Consider the following 16,092-nt stretch of genomic DNA (forward strand, 5'->3'; position numbering starts at 1 on the left):
ACAGGTACAAAAGTATCTATTTCCACAATAAAACGAGTCCTATATCGACATAACCTGAAAGGCCGCTCAGCAAAGAAGAAGCCACTGCTCCAAAACCACCATAAAAAAGCCAGACTACAGTTTGCAACTGCACATGGGGACAAAGACCGTACTTTTTGGAGAAATGTCCTCTGGTCTGATGAAACAAAAATAGAACTGTTTGGCCATAATGACCATCGTTATGTTTGGAGGAAAAAGGGGGAGCAACATCTCAAGATATCAGTCAGGAAGTTAAAGCTTGGTCGCAAATGGGTCTTCCAAATGGACATTAACCACAAACATACTTCCAAAGTTGTGGCAAAATGGCTTAAGGACAACTAAGTCAAGGTATTGGAATGGACATCACAAAGCCCTGACCTCAATCCCATAGAAAATTTGTGGGCAGAACTGAAAAAGCGTGTGCGAGCAATTAGGCCTACAAACCTGACTGAGTTACACCAGCTCTGTCAGGAGGAATGGGCCAAAATTCACCCAACTTATTGTGGGAAGCTTGTGGAAGGACACCTGCAACTTTTGACTCAAGTTAAACAATTTGAAAGGCAATGCTACCAAATACACTCAATTAGTATGCAAACTTCTGACCCACTGGGAATGTGATGAAAGAAAGAAAAACTGAAATAAAGCTGGAATAAATCACTCTACTATTATTCTGACATTTCACATTTTTAAAATAAAGTGGTGATCCTAACTGACCTAAGACAGGGAATTTTTACTAGGATTAAAATGTTAGGAATTGGGAAAAACTGAGTTTAAATGCTTTTGGCTAAGGTGTATGTAAACTTCCGACTTCAACTGTAGCTCTGAATGATATAATTTCTCCCCTTTACTGTCCCAGAGAGACTAAGAAGCAGTGACAGTGTCCTGCTGCCTGTCACACAGGAACAGTGTGTGTGTCACTGAGGAGCAGTGAGGGAGTACTGCAGTCTTTCACAGAGATAAAAAAACAGCACTATCTGTGAGAGGCTGACACACAGAAACTACTGGAATAGAAAGTGTGTGTACCTTTGCATCTGAGGTCTAGGCAGAGGGAGAGAGGGTGTCTCTTCAGCATTTCACGTCTCTTATCATCCAGCTGTCCACCTGTAGTAGGTCTCCTCCTCTTCTACACACACACAGAGAATTACCATTACTATGTAATCACGCTGTCATGTTCTACTGCTCATTAATCAGATGTACTGATGTCTACACTAACTTAACCAAACATTAGGCACACCTTCCAAAAATGGAGTTGCACCCCTCCCTCTTTGCCCGAAGAAAAGCCTCAATTTGTTGGAGCATGGACTCTACGAGGTATCGAAAGCTTTCCACAGGGATGCTGGCCCATGTTGACTCCAATGCTTCCCACAGTTGTGTCAAGTTGGCTGGATGTCCTTTGGGTGGTGGACCATTCTTGATACACACAGGAAACTGTTGTGCGTGAAAAACCCAGCAGCGTTGTACTTCTTGACACAAACCGGTGCACCTGGCACCTACTACCATACCCCGTTCAAAGGCACTTAAATATTTTGTCTTGCAAATTCACCCTCTGAATGACACACATACACAATCCAGGTCTCAATTATCTCAACGGTTAAAAACCCTTCTTTAAAAATCGGTTTCCTACCCTTCATCTACACTGATTGAAATGGATTTAACAAGTGACATCAATAAGGGATCATAGCTTTCACCTGAATTCACCTATTTTCTATACTCAGTGTGTAAATCTATAGATATACATTTAACCTTATGCCTTATATAGTGCACTACTTTAGACCAGAGCGCTGGTAAAGCACATAGGAATGTATTCTGATCCTTTACTTTTTCCACATTTCCTTAGGTTGCAGCCTTATTCTAAAATACACACAATATCCTATAATGTAAAGCAAAAACAATTTAAAAAAAGAAATGATTGCTAATTTATACAAAAATTTAAACTGAAATATTACATTTACATAAGTATTCAGACCCTTTACTCAGTACTTTGTTGAAGCACCTTTGGCAGTGATTACAGCTTTGAGTCTTCTTGGGTATGACTCTACAAGCTTGGCAGACCTGTATTTGGGGAGTTTCTCCCATCCTTCTCAGCAGATCCTCTCATGCCGTGTCAGGTTGGATGAGGAAAGTTGCTACACAGCTATTTTCAGGTTTCTCCAGAGATGTTCGATTTAAGGTTTAAGTCTGGGTTCTGGCTGGGCCACTCAAGGACATTTGACGACTTGTCCTGAAGCCACTCCTGAGTGGTCTTGGCTGTGTGCTTAAGGTTGTTGTCCTGTTGGAAGGTGAACCTTCACCCCAGTCTGAGGTCCTGGGTTCTCTGGAGCAGGTTTTCATCAAGGATCTCTCTGTACGATGCGCCATTCCTCTTTCCCTCATTCCTGACTGGCCTCCTAGTACTTTCCACTGAAAACACCACCCGAGCATTATTCTGCCCCCACCATGCTTCACCATAGGGATCGTGCCAGGTTTCCTCCAGATGTGACGCTTGGCATTCAAGCCAAAGAGTTGAATCTTGGTTTCATCAGACCAGAGAATCTTGATTCTCATGGTCTGAGAGTCTTTAGGTGCATTTCGACAAACTCCAAGTGGGCTGTCATGTGCCTTTTAATGAGGAATGGCTTCCATCTGGCCATTCTACCATAAAGGCCTGATTGTTGGAGTGCTGCAGAGAGGGTTGTCCTTCTGGAAGGTTCTCCAATCTCCACAGAGGAACTCTGCAGCTCTGTCAGTGACCATCGGATTCTTGGTCACCTCCCTGACCAAGGCCCTTCTCCCCCGATTGCTCAGTGTAGCCGGGCGGCCAGCTCTTGGAAGAGTCTTGGTGTCTCCATCATTCTTCATTTAAGAACGAAAGAGGCCATTCAATGCTGCAACATTTTCTGGTACCCATCTCCAGATATGTGCCTCGACACAATCTTGTCTCGGCGCTCTCCTGGTAATTCCATCAACCTCATGGCTGTGTTTTTGCTCTGACATGCACTGTCTACTGTGGGACTTTTTATAGACAGGTGTGTGCCTTTCCAAACCATGTCCAATCAATTGAATTTACCACAGGTGGACTCCAATCAAGTTGTAGAAACATCTCAAGGATGATCAATAGAAACAGGATGGACCGGAGCTCAAATTCGAGTCACATGGGTCTGAATAGTTATGAAAATAAGTATATATATAAAAAAAGTTTAATAAATTTGCCCCAATTTAAAAAAAAAAAACTTTTCGCTTTCATTATTGGGTAGTGTGTGTAGATTACTGAGGATTTTTTATTTAATCTATTTTAGAATAAACGTAACAAAAAGTGGAAAAAGTGAAGGGGTCTGAATACTTTCCGAAGGCACACATATATACATACGTACGTTTTAGCTAGGTTTTTTGTGGTAATGTTGGAGTCACTCAAATGTCACAAGAATACACATTAGATATGGCAAAATGTTAAGAATTGCAAGATTATTATTATTTAAAAAAAGTTTTTTTTTAACAGTTTGTGTCATGAACAGTGCTTGTTTCCATAGTAATAGACGTCGCAGGATGTTCATCAATGCTGGAAGGGGGGCCTGAGTGAAAAAGATTGGGAACCCTTGATATAGGGAATAGGGTGCCACTTGGGAAGCAATCTATAAGTGATCATCTGTTATTAAGATGATAGGAGGAGTATTCAATAGAGACAATCAAGATCATACATATTTCACAGAGAAAGAGAAGGACTAGCTGGCGGGAAGGGAGGGAGGGAAGAGGGGCGAAAAGGAGTTTCAGCTGAGGTTTGGCAGAGCAGCATTAATGTGTCCAGGCAACCACAGACAGTTGCTTTCAGCAGAAATATGAATCAATCAATAAATAATAACAACAGGCAATTTAAAATGTGTGTATGTAGGAGGGTTGGGTATAGGAGAGGTGAACTCGTTGACCCTGACACGTGTGTGTGGTATTACAGGGGCCTCTAGTGGCAGCATGGTGTGGGATACTCTCACACTCACCGTTTTCTCCTGTTCCTCCTCTGCATCAGAATCCCCAGAATCATCATCTAGAGAGGAGAGACAATCAAATGACACACACTTAGATACACATAGTCAAAATACACATAGACGTTTCTCTATTTAAATCACTGCCCCGTCGAACACTCACACATAATATACAGTCATTAACATGCAGCCAGGCAGGTGTGCTGCAGTCTTACCCTGGGAGTCCTCTGGAGGTTTAGACAGAGCTTTGGCCTCGTCCACGTCTCCACTGATGGACACACTCAGGCTCTTATCTGAAAAACAAACACAAAACACATAAAAAACACATGTCCTCATCAAAATGGATAATGTGACAATTAAAAAAAAATGTCTGGCACACAGTCGCGTTCACAAATTTAAGTGAACACACATAAACACTCACCGCAGGCCTGTCCGTAAGCACTGGCCTGTACCAGTAGGACATAGAGAGAGGTGGGAAGGTGGCGGGCGATCTCCGTCTGTCTCTGGGTCTGTTCAAACGGCATGGAGAGATACTCCTGGACTGGGAGGGATGCCTGGGGAAGGGGACAGGTTTAGGCTTCAGGCCTGGAAGGTCACAGGAGTGTGAGTTACAAAGAGTGTATGTTACCTGCATGATAGCGTTGAGTCCAGGCTGTAGAGAACTCAGGTGTTCCTTCTTCACCTCAATGCCTTTCTGGATCTTCTCCTTACTGGAGAGAGACTCCTTGTACTGCTCAGCCAGCCTACACACACAACAGTGGGAGCTCATGTACTGCTCAGCCAGCCTACACACACACAACAGTGGGAGCTCATGTACTGCTCAGCCAGCCTACACACACACACACAACAGTGGGAGCTCATGTACTGCTCAGCTAATCTACAGAGAAAGAAAGGTTTCTCAGTGTGTGCGGCACCTCTTCCTTTGCTCCAGTTCCCAGTCCAGCCTGGCCAGCGTGAGTTGGTGGGTGTCGTCCTTGGTGAGGGGGGTGCGGGATACCTCAGGGGGGGCCTTCTGGTAGAACTCATCTACACTCACAAGATCTATCTCCTCATGCTTTGACCTGGACACACACACACACACACGCGCAGAGGACAACATCAACTTTGAAAATATACTATTAAATTTAGACATTGTGCCTCAAAACTCTTAAGCTTCTCGTTCCTGGACAAATGCGAATTAGAACCCCATCTCCCCCTTTTACTGACTTGAACTCCAGACACTTGCTAATCTCCTTCTGCAGGTGCATGACCTCATAGAGCAGGTTCTGGAGCTGCAGGTGCAACACATCTACTCTCTGCTTGCCCTGGAGGAGGGAGAGCGGTGAGGAGAGTCAATAACTGCTTTTGCCGTGTGTGTGTGTAGAAGGAACTGAGTGTGAAAGATATATATTATATATATATATATATATATATATATGTGTGTACCTCATGCGTCTGGTCTCTCCCCCTCTTCAGTCTCATGTGAGCCAGGCGGTTGAGTTTCTTCAGACTCATAAAGTGGATACAGCTCTGCATCCTCTTCTGTTCTACCTCAGCACACTGAAGGGAAGGGCAGACAACATGGGGGTTAGAGCAACAACTATCTTTTAACACCGAGGAGCATCTGTGTCAAGGTTTCCCCTCAGGAAAATTTGCCGCCAAACAAGCAACTGGGAAGATTTACATTTATCGGACATTTGAGAAATGTACCTGTCATCCATGTGCATTGGGTGTGTAACCCATTAGACCGTCCAACCACGCAGCGCTACTTTTTGTCAAGTAATGCCTCAATGTGACAGACAGCATCATTGTGCTTTGGTACACCAGAAGTACATTAATTTCCAATGGAACGCTGCGTTTGCCTTGCAGCATTGTGTTGCATTAAATAAGTTGTATTTATCTAATGTATGCATCAAATTGTATGCATAGACTTGACAGAAATAGTAGCAAAATGTGAATGTTGAACTTTATTGGCACACATATCCAGTATAAATGTTGGAATAAATAATGAAATAAGTTTGACTGGCCAAACCCTCCTCGAACCCGGACGATGCTGGGCCAAATGTGCGCTGTTTCATGGGTCACCCGGTCGCGGCTGACTGCGACAGTCTGGGATCGAACCCGGGTCTGTGGGGACGCCTCTAGCACTGCGATGCAGTGCCTTAGACCGCTGCAACCACTATGGAGGCCCTGCCATGTCAATTTTTACATGGCGGGAGATCATTCCTGCCAGAATAACGTATTGTTTGCAAAAATCCAACATCCCTGTGTTTTCAGAGTCATTACAGAGTTTGACAGGAGCTGTTCGCAGTTAGCGCCAAAAAACAAGAACTGATTAGAATACATTTATGCTTAAAACAAAGTACAGCGCACATATTTCATATGAATGGCCTACATTTAAAATGTTTTGGAGAAGGCAAGTTCACTTTCTCATCCATAAATTAGTGCAAGTGCGCTGTTCAGCAGCTCATGTCAGTGGGATTGGGGGGTGGCTTTTCATTAGCAAGGACGTCTACTGTGGATCGCTAAAATAACTATTATGATCACACTTACTCAATTTAAATATTATGTGGACACCTACACATTTGGCAGACAAGTGTGATATTTCAGTTTAGTCCTCACAACCAGAATAAAAACTACTCAATTGAATGAAAGAAAAAAAATAATCCCTTTCCAAACATCCTTGCTTTCTCTCTTAGCAGATGACCAACATCAATTTAGGGAATTCATCTTTCAGAACATTCACACCTATCCCACTGGTCAATAAGCACACAGTCGTCTGGACACTTTCCTACATGTGCAGGTCAGTCACATTCAGTATTTTCATATTGACAAAATGCAACTGGTAATAGGCTAGTCAGACTTCACATATTGGTGCCAATCACTAGTAGCCTTAAACTCCTCCAATTGATGGAGAAATTTGGAGTGCTGCTGACAAGTTCGAGAGGATCGGCCAGAACCAGTCGCAATGCCTTGCTAAAGGCAATTCCTACCCAACATATTCTGTCTGAGTCTACATTAATGAAATATCATAGGCCTAGTTTTACTATTGATAATTAGATTATATGGCCAATTGAAGAAAATTAATTATTACCAGGATTACGTATTAGGCTAGTAAATGTTTCAAATAATCCACCCAACCCTGTTTTATTCTTTCTACAAGGCAACAAAAGGAGCGCATGATTCCTGTGACTCGTTCAATTGCATGCAGCTCAGATTTTTTAATCGGCAAAGCTATAATATAGGCTGTTTTCATACAGGTTTAAACAGCCAGCCTTGTCTGTGCGCGTGGACGAAAGAGTCACATATGAAGGAGTTTGTTTCTTCTGCAGCATTCACCATATAGCACTTTGAGGCGGTGATTCGATCTGCTTAACAGAAATAGCCATACAGAAGGAGGTTCATTCTTAAAGCATTATATTGTAAATTACAAGAGTTACTCTGGTAGGCCTAAAACATTCTTCCTCACCTCAAGTTTAACTGTCGGAGTAGAGCTGGGCAATATGGACAAAAATCCATATGGCACCAGGCCAGAGTTTGGGAAAATCTGCTTTAAACTAGTACTACTAGTTTGATGGTTGTAGCCATTCATTTCACATTAACAAACACCCATATTAGCAAACTCAATTTCCATCTTCACATCTCTCTAGTATAGGCTACTTATTGTAATGAACAAGATCTGCAAAATGTCTGCGATAAAAGTGAACGGTCTCGATAATTTTAGGTTTATCGTCCCAGCTCTATGTTGGAGTCAGTCGGAGCGCCAATGCACACTGCTTTCATATCATCGGCCTACAGTATAATAGGCTAATAGCCACACCAAACCCTCAAAAAAGTTTCTAAACATTATTAGGGTAATATCAAAATGAAGTCATTGTTTATAGGGAAAATACAAGCAGGATATTATATTGTGGTAAACACAATAATTTGGCCAAAGAAAATGGATCAACAGAAGGAAAAGAAAACACTTGCGAACTAGTTTAAACCTTCAAATGTTTTGAACAGGCTATATTGCAGCAATTATCAAGAAAGACTAGTGCCTACAGTATCCAACAAATGACAGCAACAAGCTAATGATACAGTGCCTTGCAAAAGTAATCATCCCCCTAGGCGTTTTCCTATTTTGTTGCATTCCAACCTGTAATTTAAATAGATTTTTATTTGGATTTCATGTAATGGACATACACAAAATAGTCCAAATTGGTGAAGTGAAATAAAAACAATACTTGTTTAAAAAAATTCAAAAAAATAAACAAAAATGGGAAAGTGGTGTGTGCATATGTATTCAACAACAGACATAAACTGAACAAGTTTCAAGACATGTGACTAACAGAAATGGAAAAATATGTCCCTGAACAAAGGGTGGGGGGTGGGGGGGGGTCAAAATCAAAAGTTTAAGTCAGTATCTGGTGTGGCCACCAGCCTCATTAAGTACTGCAGTGTATCTCCTCCTCATGGACTGCACCAGATTTGCAAGTTCTTGCTGTGAGATGTTACCCCGCTCTCCCACCAAGGCACCTGCAAGTTCCTGGACATTTCTGGGGGAATGGCTCTTGTCCTCACCCTCCGATCGAACAAGTCCCAGATGTGCTCAAAAGGATTGCGATCCGGGCTCTTCACTGGCCATGGCAGAACACTGACATTCCTGTCTTGCAGGAAATCACACACAGAACGAGCAGTATGGCAGTTGGAATTGTCATGCTGGAGAGAGATTCCAGAGATTTGAGACTGGGACGGAGGTTCAACTTCCAGCAGGACAATGACCCTAAGCATACTGTTAAAGCAACACTTGAGTTGTTTAATGGGAAACATTTAAAGGTCTTGGAATAGCCCAGTCAAAGCCCAGACCTCAATCCAATTGAGAATCTGTGACATGACAAATATTGCTGTACACCAGCGGAACCCATCCAACTTGAAGCAGCTGGAGCAGTTTTGCCTTGAAGAATGGGCAAAAATCCCAGTGGATAGATGTGCCAAGCTTACAGAGACATACCCTAAGAGACTTGCAGCTGTAATTGCTGCAAAAGATAGCTCTACTAAGTATTGACTTGCGAGGGTGAATAGTTATGCACACTCAAGTACAGTTTTTTTTGTCTTATTTCTTGTTTGTTTCACAATAAAAAATATTTTGCATCTTCAAAGTGTTAGGCACATTGTGTAAATAAAATGATACAAACCCCCCTAAAAAAATGTAAAAAATAGGAAAAATGCCAGGGGGGGGGTGAATACTTTCACAAGCCATTGTATCTATTTTACAACAAGCCTACTTAACACCCATCTTAAACTAAACACATTTTGCATATTTAAAGAACTGGTTTATATTAATCAATAGGCCTACGACAACAACGACATACAATAATAATGCTAAAACAAATTATTATAAATACAAATGTTTTTATTAATAAAAGTTCCTACCTGAATACAGATGCACAGTAGCCTGCATTTGGCCCCGCTAAAGAGGACATGCCCCTTCTACGCTATTCAACATAGGCATACTCTCTAACTTTTGCTTTACATCAATGAAAAAGGCCTCCCTCTTCGCAATCAACAGTAGCGTAGGCCAAGGCTCCTCTCTCTCTTACCACAGCAGCAGGTGCACGCACGTAAGGCAGTTGGCAATGCCAAGGAGTGAGAGAATGGTGCTTAAGCGCAAGATCCGTGGGTATGATATGCAGCTCCAGACAATATGGCAGGCTACATTTTATTTTATTTATTTTTTGCTTTTATTACATTTTATCGGCCAAAAGCCGGCAATTACCAGCTAACAAAAACCCTGGTGTGTGTATGTTTCTTACCCCATCCTTGCCGCCGTTGGCTTTCAGCTCCTGGATATCGTTCATCAGTTGGGCCAGAGCTTCACAGGTTAGTTTATATTGCTGGTAGTCCTCCTCTGGGTCCCTGCCATCCAGCTCCACCTCCTCACTATACACACGTACATCCTGAATACACACACACACACACACACACCAAAGTAGTCAATTTCAGTAATGTTCCCTCCTCTCCGCAGTTCCCACCTTGACCCCCACCCCCCTCCCTTCCTCCACTGTACCTGCTGTCCACCCCTCTCCTCTCCAGTGCTCACCTGGTCCCCCTCTCCACGGCCACGTTTCACCTCCGGTGTGCCCATCTCGCTGCGGAGAACCTTCGACTTGCGCTTCTTCAGGGCGTCAGACATGGCTGGTCAACGTCAGACTAGTCTAGGACACTATAGGAGGTTTGTGGTATGGAAACAGACCAGTAAAAAATACAATGCCACTAAATAATATTTGCATATCTTACATTACTCATATCACATGTATAAACTGTATTTTATACCATCTATTGCACCTTCCCTATGCAGCTTGGCCATCGCTTACCCATATACTTATGTACGTATTCTCATTCACCCCTTTAGATTTGTAAGTATTAGGTTGTTGTGGGGAATTGTTAGATTACTTGTTAGATATTACTGCACTGTCGGAACTAGAAGCACAAGCATTTCACTACACTTGCATTAACATCTGTTAACCATATGTATGTGACAAATAACATTATTTTATTTGTTACTAATGCATTTCACATAAAAAGCTATTTACCAAAGTTCAACCAATGTTAATCATAAGTGACCATATGATTGTTCTAAAAAAGAAGTCAACGTCAGTAACTGAGAGGATCTAGCTAGGTAGATGTGCTGAGCAATTACTGCTATTTGAGATTGGTTCGTTTTCCGTTAGATTTGAGCCAAAAATAGCAAACATTCAATTGCTAAAACATTGAAAATATTCCATTGTCTCTGTCAGGTCCACAATAGGTAAACATCAATACAAAAAAAAAGGAAATTACTATGAAATAATATAATATTTCAGTTGTGTATATTACTTATGACTTTATTATTTTTAATTCCTTAAAGTCTTCATCTCAGCTCAGGCAGTTGCAGCCAGACAACCATCTAACGTTATTTCTGTACTGTCTTTAGTCATCCAATTTAGCTAGGCTTGACTGCCTAAGTATGCTGCAGAGCTGTCTGACTAAATAATTGTACTCGTTTTTCAAAGTAGATAAGGGATACTTTCACGAACTGTGTCTATCCTTCTCATCGTTGTGTTGTGTACATTCCTCTCTCATGCGGTCAGTGTGTATCAAACCTAATGTAGCAGGCGTAAACGTGTATTACAAGGAACCCAAACCGGCTGCACACGTGCACCAACATGCATTAATTTATTTTGTTCCCCCCACACAGGATAAAATATCAAAACAAACTGAACCAATTACTTTAATTTGGGGACAGGTCGTAAAGCATTAAACATTTATGGCAATTTAGCTAGCAAGCTTGCACTTGCTAGCAAATTTGTCCTATTTAGCTAGCTTGCTGTTGCTAGCTAATTTGTCCTGGGATATAAACATTGAATTATTATTTACTCTGACATGCCCAATGGTCCTCTACTCCAACAATTAATCCACACATAAAACAGTAAACCGAATCGTTTCTAGTCATCTCTCCTCCTTCCAGGCTTTTTCCTTCTCTTGACTTTATATTGCGATTGGCAACTTTCATAAATTAGGTGCATTACCGCCACTGACCTCATTCGTCTTCAGTCACCCACGTGGGTATAACCAATGAGATGGTACGTGGGTACCTGCTTCTACAAACCAATGAGGAGATGGGAAAGGCAGGACTTGCAGCGTGATCTGCGTCAGAAATAGAACTGATTTCTATTTTAGCCCTTGGCAACGCAGACACTCGTTGACGCGCGCGAACAGTGTGGTCAGCCTATTACACGGAACCCAAACCGGCAGCGTGCGTGCATAAATGTATTTTGTCCCCCCACAACAAACGCGATCACAACATGCAGGTTAAAATATCAAAACAAACTCTGAACCAATTACATTAATTTGGGGACAGGTCAAAAAGCATTAAACAAAGTTGCCAACTTGCTGTTGCTAGTTAATTTGTCCTGGGATATAAACATTGAGTTATTTTATCTGGAAATGCACAAGGTCCTCTACTCCAACAATTAATCCACACATAAAATGGTCAACCGAATAATTTCTAGTCATCTCTCCTCTCTCCTCTTTTTCATCTTTGGACTTATATGGTGATTGACATCTAAACTTTCATAGTATTACGACGACTTGCAACGCTCGCGCAAGCGAGTGGTGTAGTTGGGGTATTAGTCTGTGCGAGCCGGAAAGAACAGGTGCAATGGATTAATGTCATTGTAGTTAATAACTATGTTTCTTCTCTGAACTTGGTCAGAAAGGAAAAGAGGCAAAGCGAGAGGTTTCACTTGCCAAAACCAGTCCAAAATAATCCCAATGCATTTCTATGGGTTTATTTTGGAGCTAAACTTGTCGCCTGCCTTCCCAAATTTGGAATGACCCCTTCCCAACAACGATTGTTAGGGCGGAGACATGAGCATCTCATCATTATAAAAAGATCTGACAAGGTTTAATAGTTCCTTAATGAAAATTACAATTCCCTTCAGTCCAGCGTCCCACACAGTTCTTGCCTTGATTTCTCTCGTGGATGATTTGATTTCGTTCTAGAAAACAGCACTGGGCTCACAAAAAAAAAACTAAAACTGAATGGAATTCAAGTAATTGAACCGATATTGGTCAATTAGTTGTTTAATACCCCCCCGTCCCGCCAAAATGGTGGTTAATCTCCCAGCACTACTAGCCACGATGTAGGTACGAAACTTGGTGATGCTTTCAAATTATGGAGGAAACGCCATGCACATTTATGTTCAACAATTCCAAACTGTCCCTCTACAAGTCAGAATGTTGAATAAACTTTATTTGAACTCTGCTAATTGGCTGTGGTGTTGGGTCCTTCAGTTGGTCTAAATTTGAGACAAAATTTTCACAGGATAGTGTTCTTAACCAGTCTTCAAAACAGCTCTGCAAGGGCCATGGCTTTTGTGGCGCGATGGGTAACGATGCTTCGTGAGTGACTGTAGTTGATGTGTGCAGAGGGTCCCAGGTTGGGGCGAGGAGAGGGACGGAAGCTATACTGTTACATATGCACGCATGTATTGTCATCGTGTGTACATGCTTCAGGTGACAGCAATCTGAATGTACTACCAGCACTAGGAATAGTTGATTTGATTATATTTCCCTGTTGATATATTGTCTCATTCCTACCTGCAAAAGGACCAGCCGCATGGACAACCGGTAAAGTAAGTTTAAATATAATTTTATTCAACACTCTGGCTTGTAGAGGTCCTGAGAGTAAACTTCCCTGATTCAATTGCACATTTCTGCCAAGTGTAGAATTCAATGCAATGTTGGGTTCCCAGGCAACCCACAGGGTAATATACTATTGGAAGGTAAGGGTGCTCTCAAGCGGCTAGACGTTCTTTACCATTCGGCCAGCAGCTTTGCCAGCAATGCTGCTTAGAGGACACATAACTGCACTCTATACTCCTCTGTAAACTGGTCATCTCTACCTTCTTGCCTTTGTGCTGCTGTTGTCCGTGCCAAATAACGTTTGTATGTTGTTATGTCGTGTTGCTGCCATGCTATGTTGTTGCTATCTCTCGTGTGTTTTGTCCTATATTTTTTATCCCAGCTCCCGCAGGAGGCCTTTTGGTAGGCCGTCGTCATAGTAAATAAGAATATGTTTTCCTTACTGAATTGCCTAGTTAAAGTCCAGCATTGACGTTGTCGCGCTGAAAAACTTACTTCCTGATGTTGCGGTGTGAATTTAGCCAGCAGTAAACAACATCAAGAATATCTGACAATTGTGAAAAATTGTTTTATAAGGAAGTACGCGTATTTCCATTTTTTCCAACGAGAAGTCATTAAATCAAGTTAAGGAGAAAAACGGCGCATTTCCAGCCTAAATGGAGGATGTTTTATGTACGAGCCGGTCGATGGGGACACCAGTGTATTGCTGGCTGAGCACATTGACAAACAACATAGAATAAAATACATAATAGCTCCATCTTGCGGCCGGTTGGGCTACCGCACAATTGAGTTCAAATGTAATTTTACTCTACATTCTTGCTTTTAAGGAACACTTCGACGATTTTGCAATGCTATGTTTGACTGTATATCAAGTATTGGTATAAAAGTCCGATTTATTAGGCAAGCCAGGTTGGAGCTTTGTGTCAAGCGAGCCAGCTAAAGTTAGCAAATGCACAAACTAGGTAGCTATCAAAATAGCAATAACAAATATTACAGGCAACACACATACTCACCAAAACGAAATAAAATACGAAAAACTAAATCAGAATTCATTTAACCATAAATCTCGTGCACAAGTTGTTCTAAAGACACTTTGTTTCCAGTTCCAAAGCAAAGCACTATGGGTAACGACCTTCTTCGTTGGTGGCGACAACAGCAGGTAGTTTAGCGAGGAGAGATGCATACCGCTTCTTAGGGTACTGGAGGCCCGAACCTCAGAGAGTACAGTATCTCGGCTGTCTCGGGTTGTTCTCGTCTATACTGAACAAAAATATAAATGCAATTTCAACGATTTTACTGAGTTACAGTTCATAGACGAAAATCAGTCAATTGAAATGAACTCATTATGCCCTAATCTATGGTTTCACATGACTGGACAGGGGCACAGCCATGGGTGGGCCTGGGAGGGCATGGGCCCACTCACTGGGGAGCCAGGCCCAGCCAATCAGAATGAGTTTTTACCCACAAAATGGCTTTATTACAGACATAAATACTCAGTTTCATCAGCTGTTGAGTCTCAGATCCTGCAATTGAAGAAGCCAGACGTGGAGGTCCTGGGCTGGCGTGGTTACACTTGGTCTGCAGTTGTGAGGCCACCGCACCTGTCAGGTGGATGGATTATCTTGTAAAATTAGAAATGCTGACTAACAGGGATGTAAGCTTTTCACAAAATAAGCTTTTTGTGCATATGGAAAATTTCAGACATATTTTATTTCAGCTCATGAAACATGGGACAAACACTTTACATGTTGTGTTTATATTTTTGTTTAGTAAAAATATAATTTGCACCACAGTGGTAGGTATACACAAGGGTTTCAGTCAGCAAAAATGCTTATCTGGAATTATCAGTTAACTATTTAAACTCCCACTCTTGGCTTGCAGCGGTGAATCTACAATTTTAAAAAAGGAGTCTCAAATAGAAAGTCCAAAAATAATTTATTCATGGTTCCCAATGACATATTCCAGTGACCTCTCCTCCCCAATGGCACCCTCCATCACTTGGGACATATTGATGAGACTCTGTAGGGACGTAGGGACCCAGGTCTTCTCTCCCGATGTAGATGATGATGTGTCCGAAGGTGTACAGCTGTTTGGCAACCAGCGGCATGAAGACAATGTTGTTCTCCTCAGCCTTGGTCTGGATAAGGTCATTGGTGGATAGGCTGGCACCGATGCCACACTGTGCCACGCTCGCAGCATCCCTGACGCTCTTGCAAAGCCTCGTACTGGAAGTCCTTACGATGCTCTGTGTGTGTGAGATACGCTATGTTCTCACGGGTACCGGGCTGCATGTACTCCCCACCTACAGCAGGAGAATGAGAAGGGTGAGTATCATACTGTAGACCCCAGGAAGAGTAGTAGATGCTTTTGCAGCAGCTAATGGGATCCTAATAAATACCAAATATTAACCTATACAAAGGTCAGTTCTCAGTTCATGTTGTCTGGTGCTGTGTGTGTGTTGCCTACCCTCACCGCCCCCAGGTGGTGAGGGTAGGCAACTACATCTCCACCCCGCTGATCCTCAACACTGGGGCCCCACAAGGGTGCGTTCTGAGCCCTCTCCTGTACTCCCTGTTCACCCACGACTGCGCGGCCACGCACGCCTCCAACTCAATCATCAAGTTTGAGGACGACACAACAGCGGTAGGCTTGATTACCAACAACGACGAGACGGCCTACAGGGAGGAGGTGAGGGCCCTCGGAGTGTGGTGTCAGGACAATAACCTCACACTCAACGTCAACAAAACTAAGGAGATGATTGTGGACTTCAGGAAACAGCAGAGGGAACACCCCCCTATCCACATCGATGGAACAGTAGTGGAGAGGGTAGTAAGTTTTAAGTTCCTCAGCATACACATCACAGACAAACTGAATTGGTCCACTCACACAAACAGCATCGTGAAGAAGGCGCAGCAGCGCCTCTTCAACCTCAGGAGGCTGAAGAAATTCGGCTTGTCACCAAAAGCACTCACAA

General features: G+C 42.5%; 1 protein-coding gene across 2 annotated transcripts in view; it reads right to left on the reverse strand.

Annotated features, from left to right (window-relative positions):
* The window catches only part of LOC135514003 (THO complex subunit 5 homolog), a 28,785-nt gene extending 14,534 nt beyond the window's left edge, over nt 1-14,251 (reverse strand). The window contains exons 1-12 of one of the 2 annotated variants that reach the window (XM_064937093.1): nt 14,132-14,251; nt 11,511-11,618; nt 10,033-10,155; nt 9,746-9,889; nt 5,397-5,510; nt 5,178-5,275; nt 4,886-5,032; nt 4,600-4,714; nt 4,393-4,525; nt 4,187-4,264; nt 3,987-4,033; nt 1,042-1,141 (exon numbers count right to left, since the gene is read on the reverse strand). In XM_064937093.1, the coding sequence (XP_064793165.1) occupies nt 1,042-1,141; nt 3,987-4,033; nt 4,187-4,264; nt 4,393-4,525; nt 4,600-4,714; nt 4,886-5,032; nt 5,178-5,275; nt 5,397-5,510; nt 9,746-9,889; nt 10,033-10,125 (1,069 nt within the window). In that variant the 5' untranslated portion in view covers nt 10,126-10,155; nt 11,511-11,618; nt 14,132-14,251. The remainder of the gene's footprint in view (nt 1-1,041; nt 1,142-3,986; nt 4,034-4,186; nt 4,265-4,392; nt 4,526-4,599; nt 4,715-4,885; nt 5,033-5,177; nt 5,276-5,396; nt 5,511-9,745; nt 9,890-10,032; nt 10,156-11,510; nt 11,619-14,131) is intronic. The other variant, XM_064937092.1, reaches the window with a different exon arrangement.
* Between the last annotated feature and the right edge of the window lie 1,841 nt (nt 14,252-16,092).

Source organism: Oncorhynchus masou, chromosome 25 (genome assembly GCF_036934945.1).
Source record: "Oncorhynchus masou masou isolate Uvic2021 chromosome 25, UVic_Omas_1.1, whole genome shotgun sequence".
NCBI classification, from domain to species: Eukaryota; Metazoa; Chordata; class Actinopteri; order Salmoniformes; family Salmonidae; genus Oncorhynchus; species Oncorhynchus masou.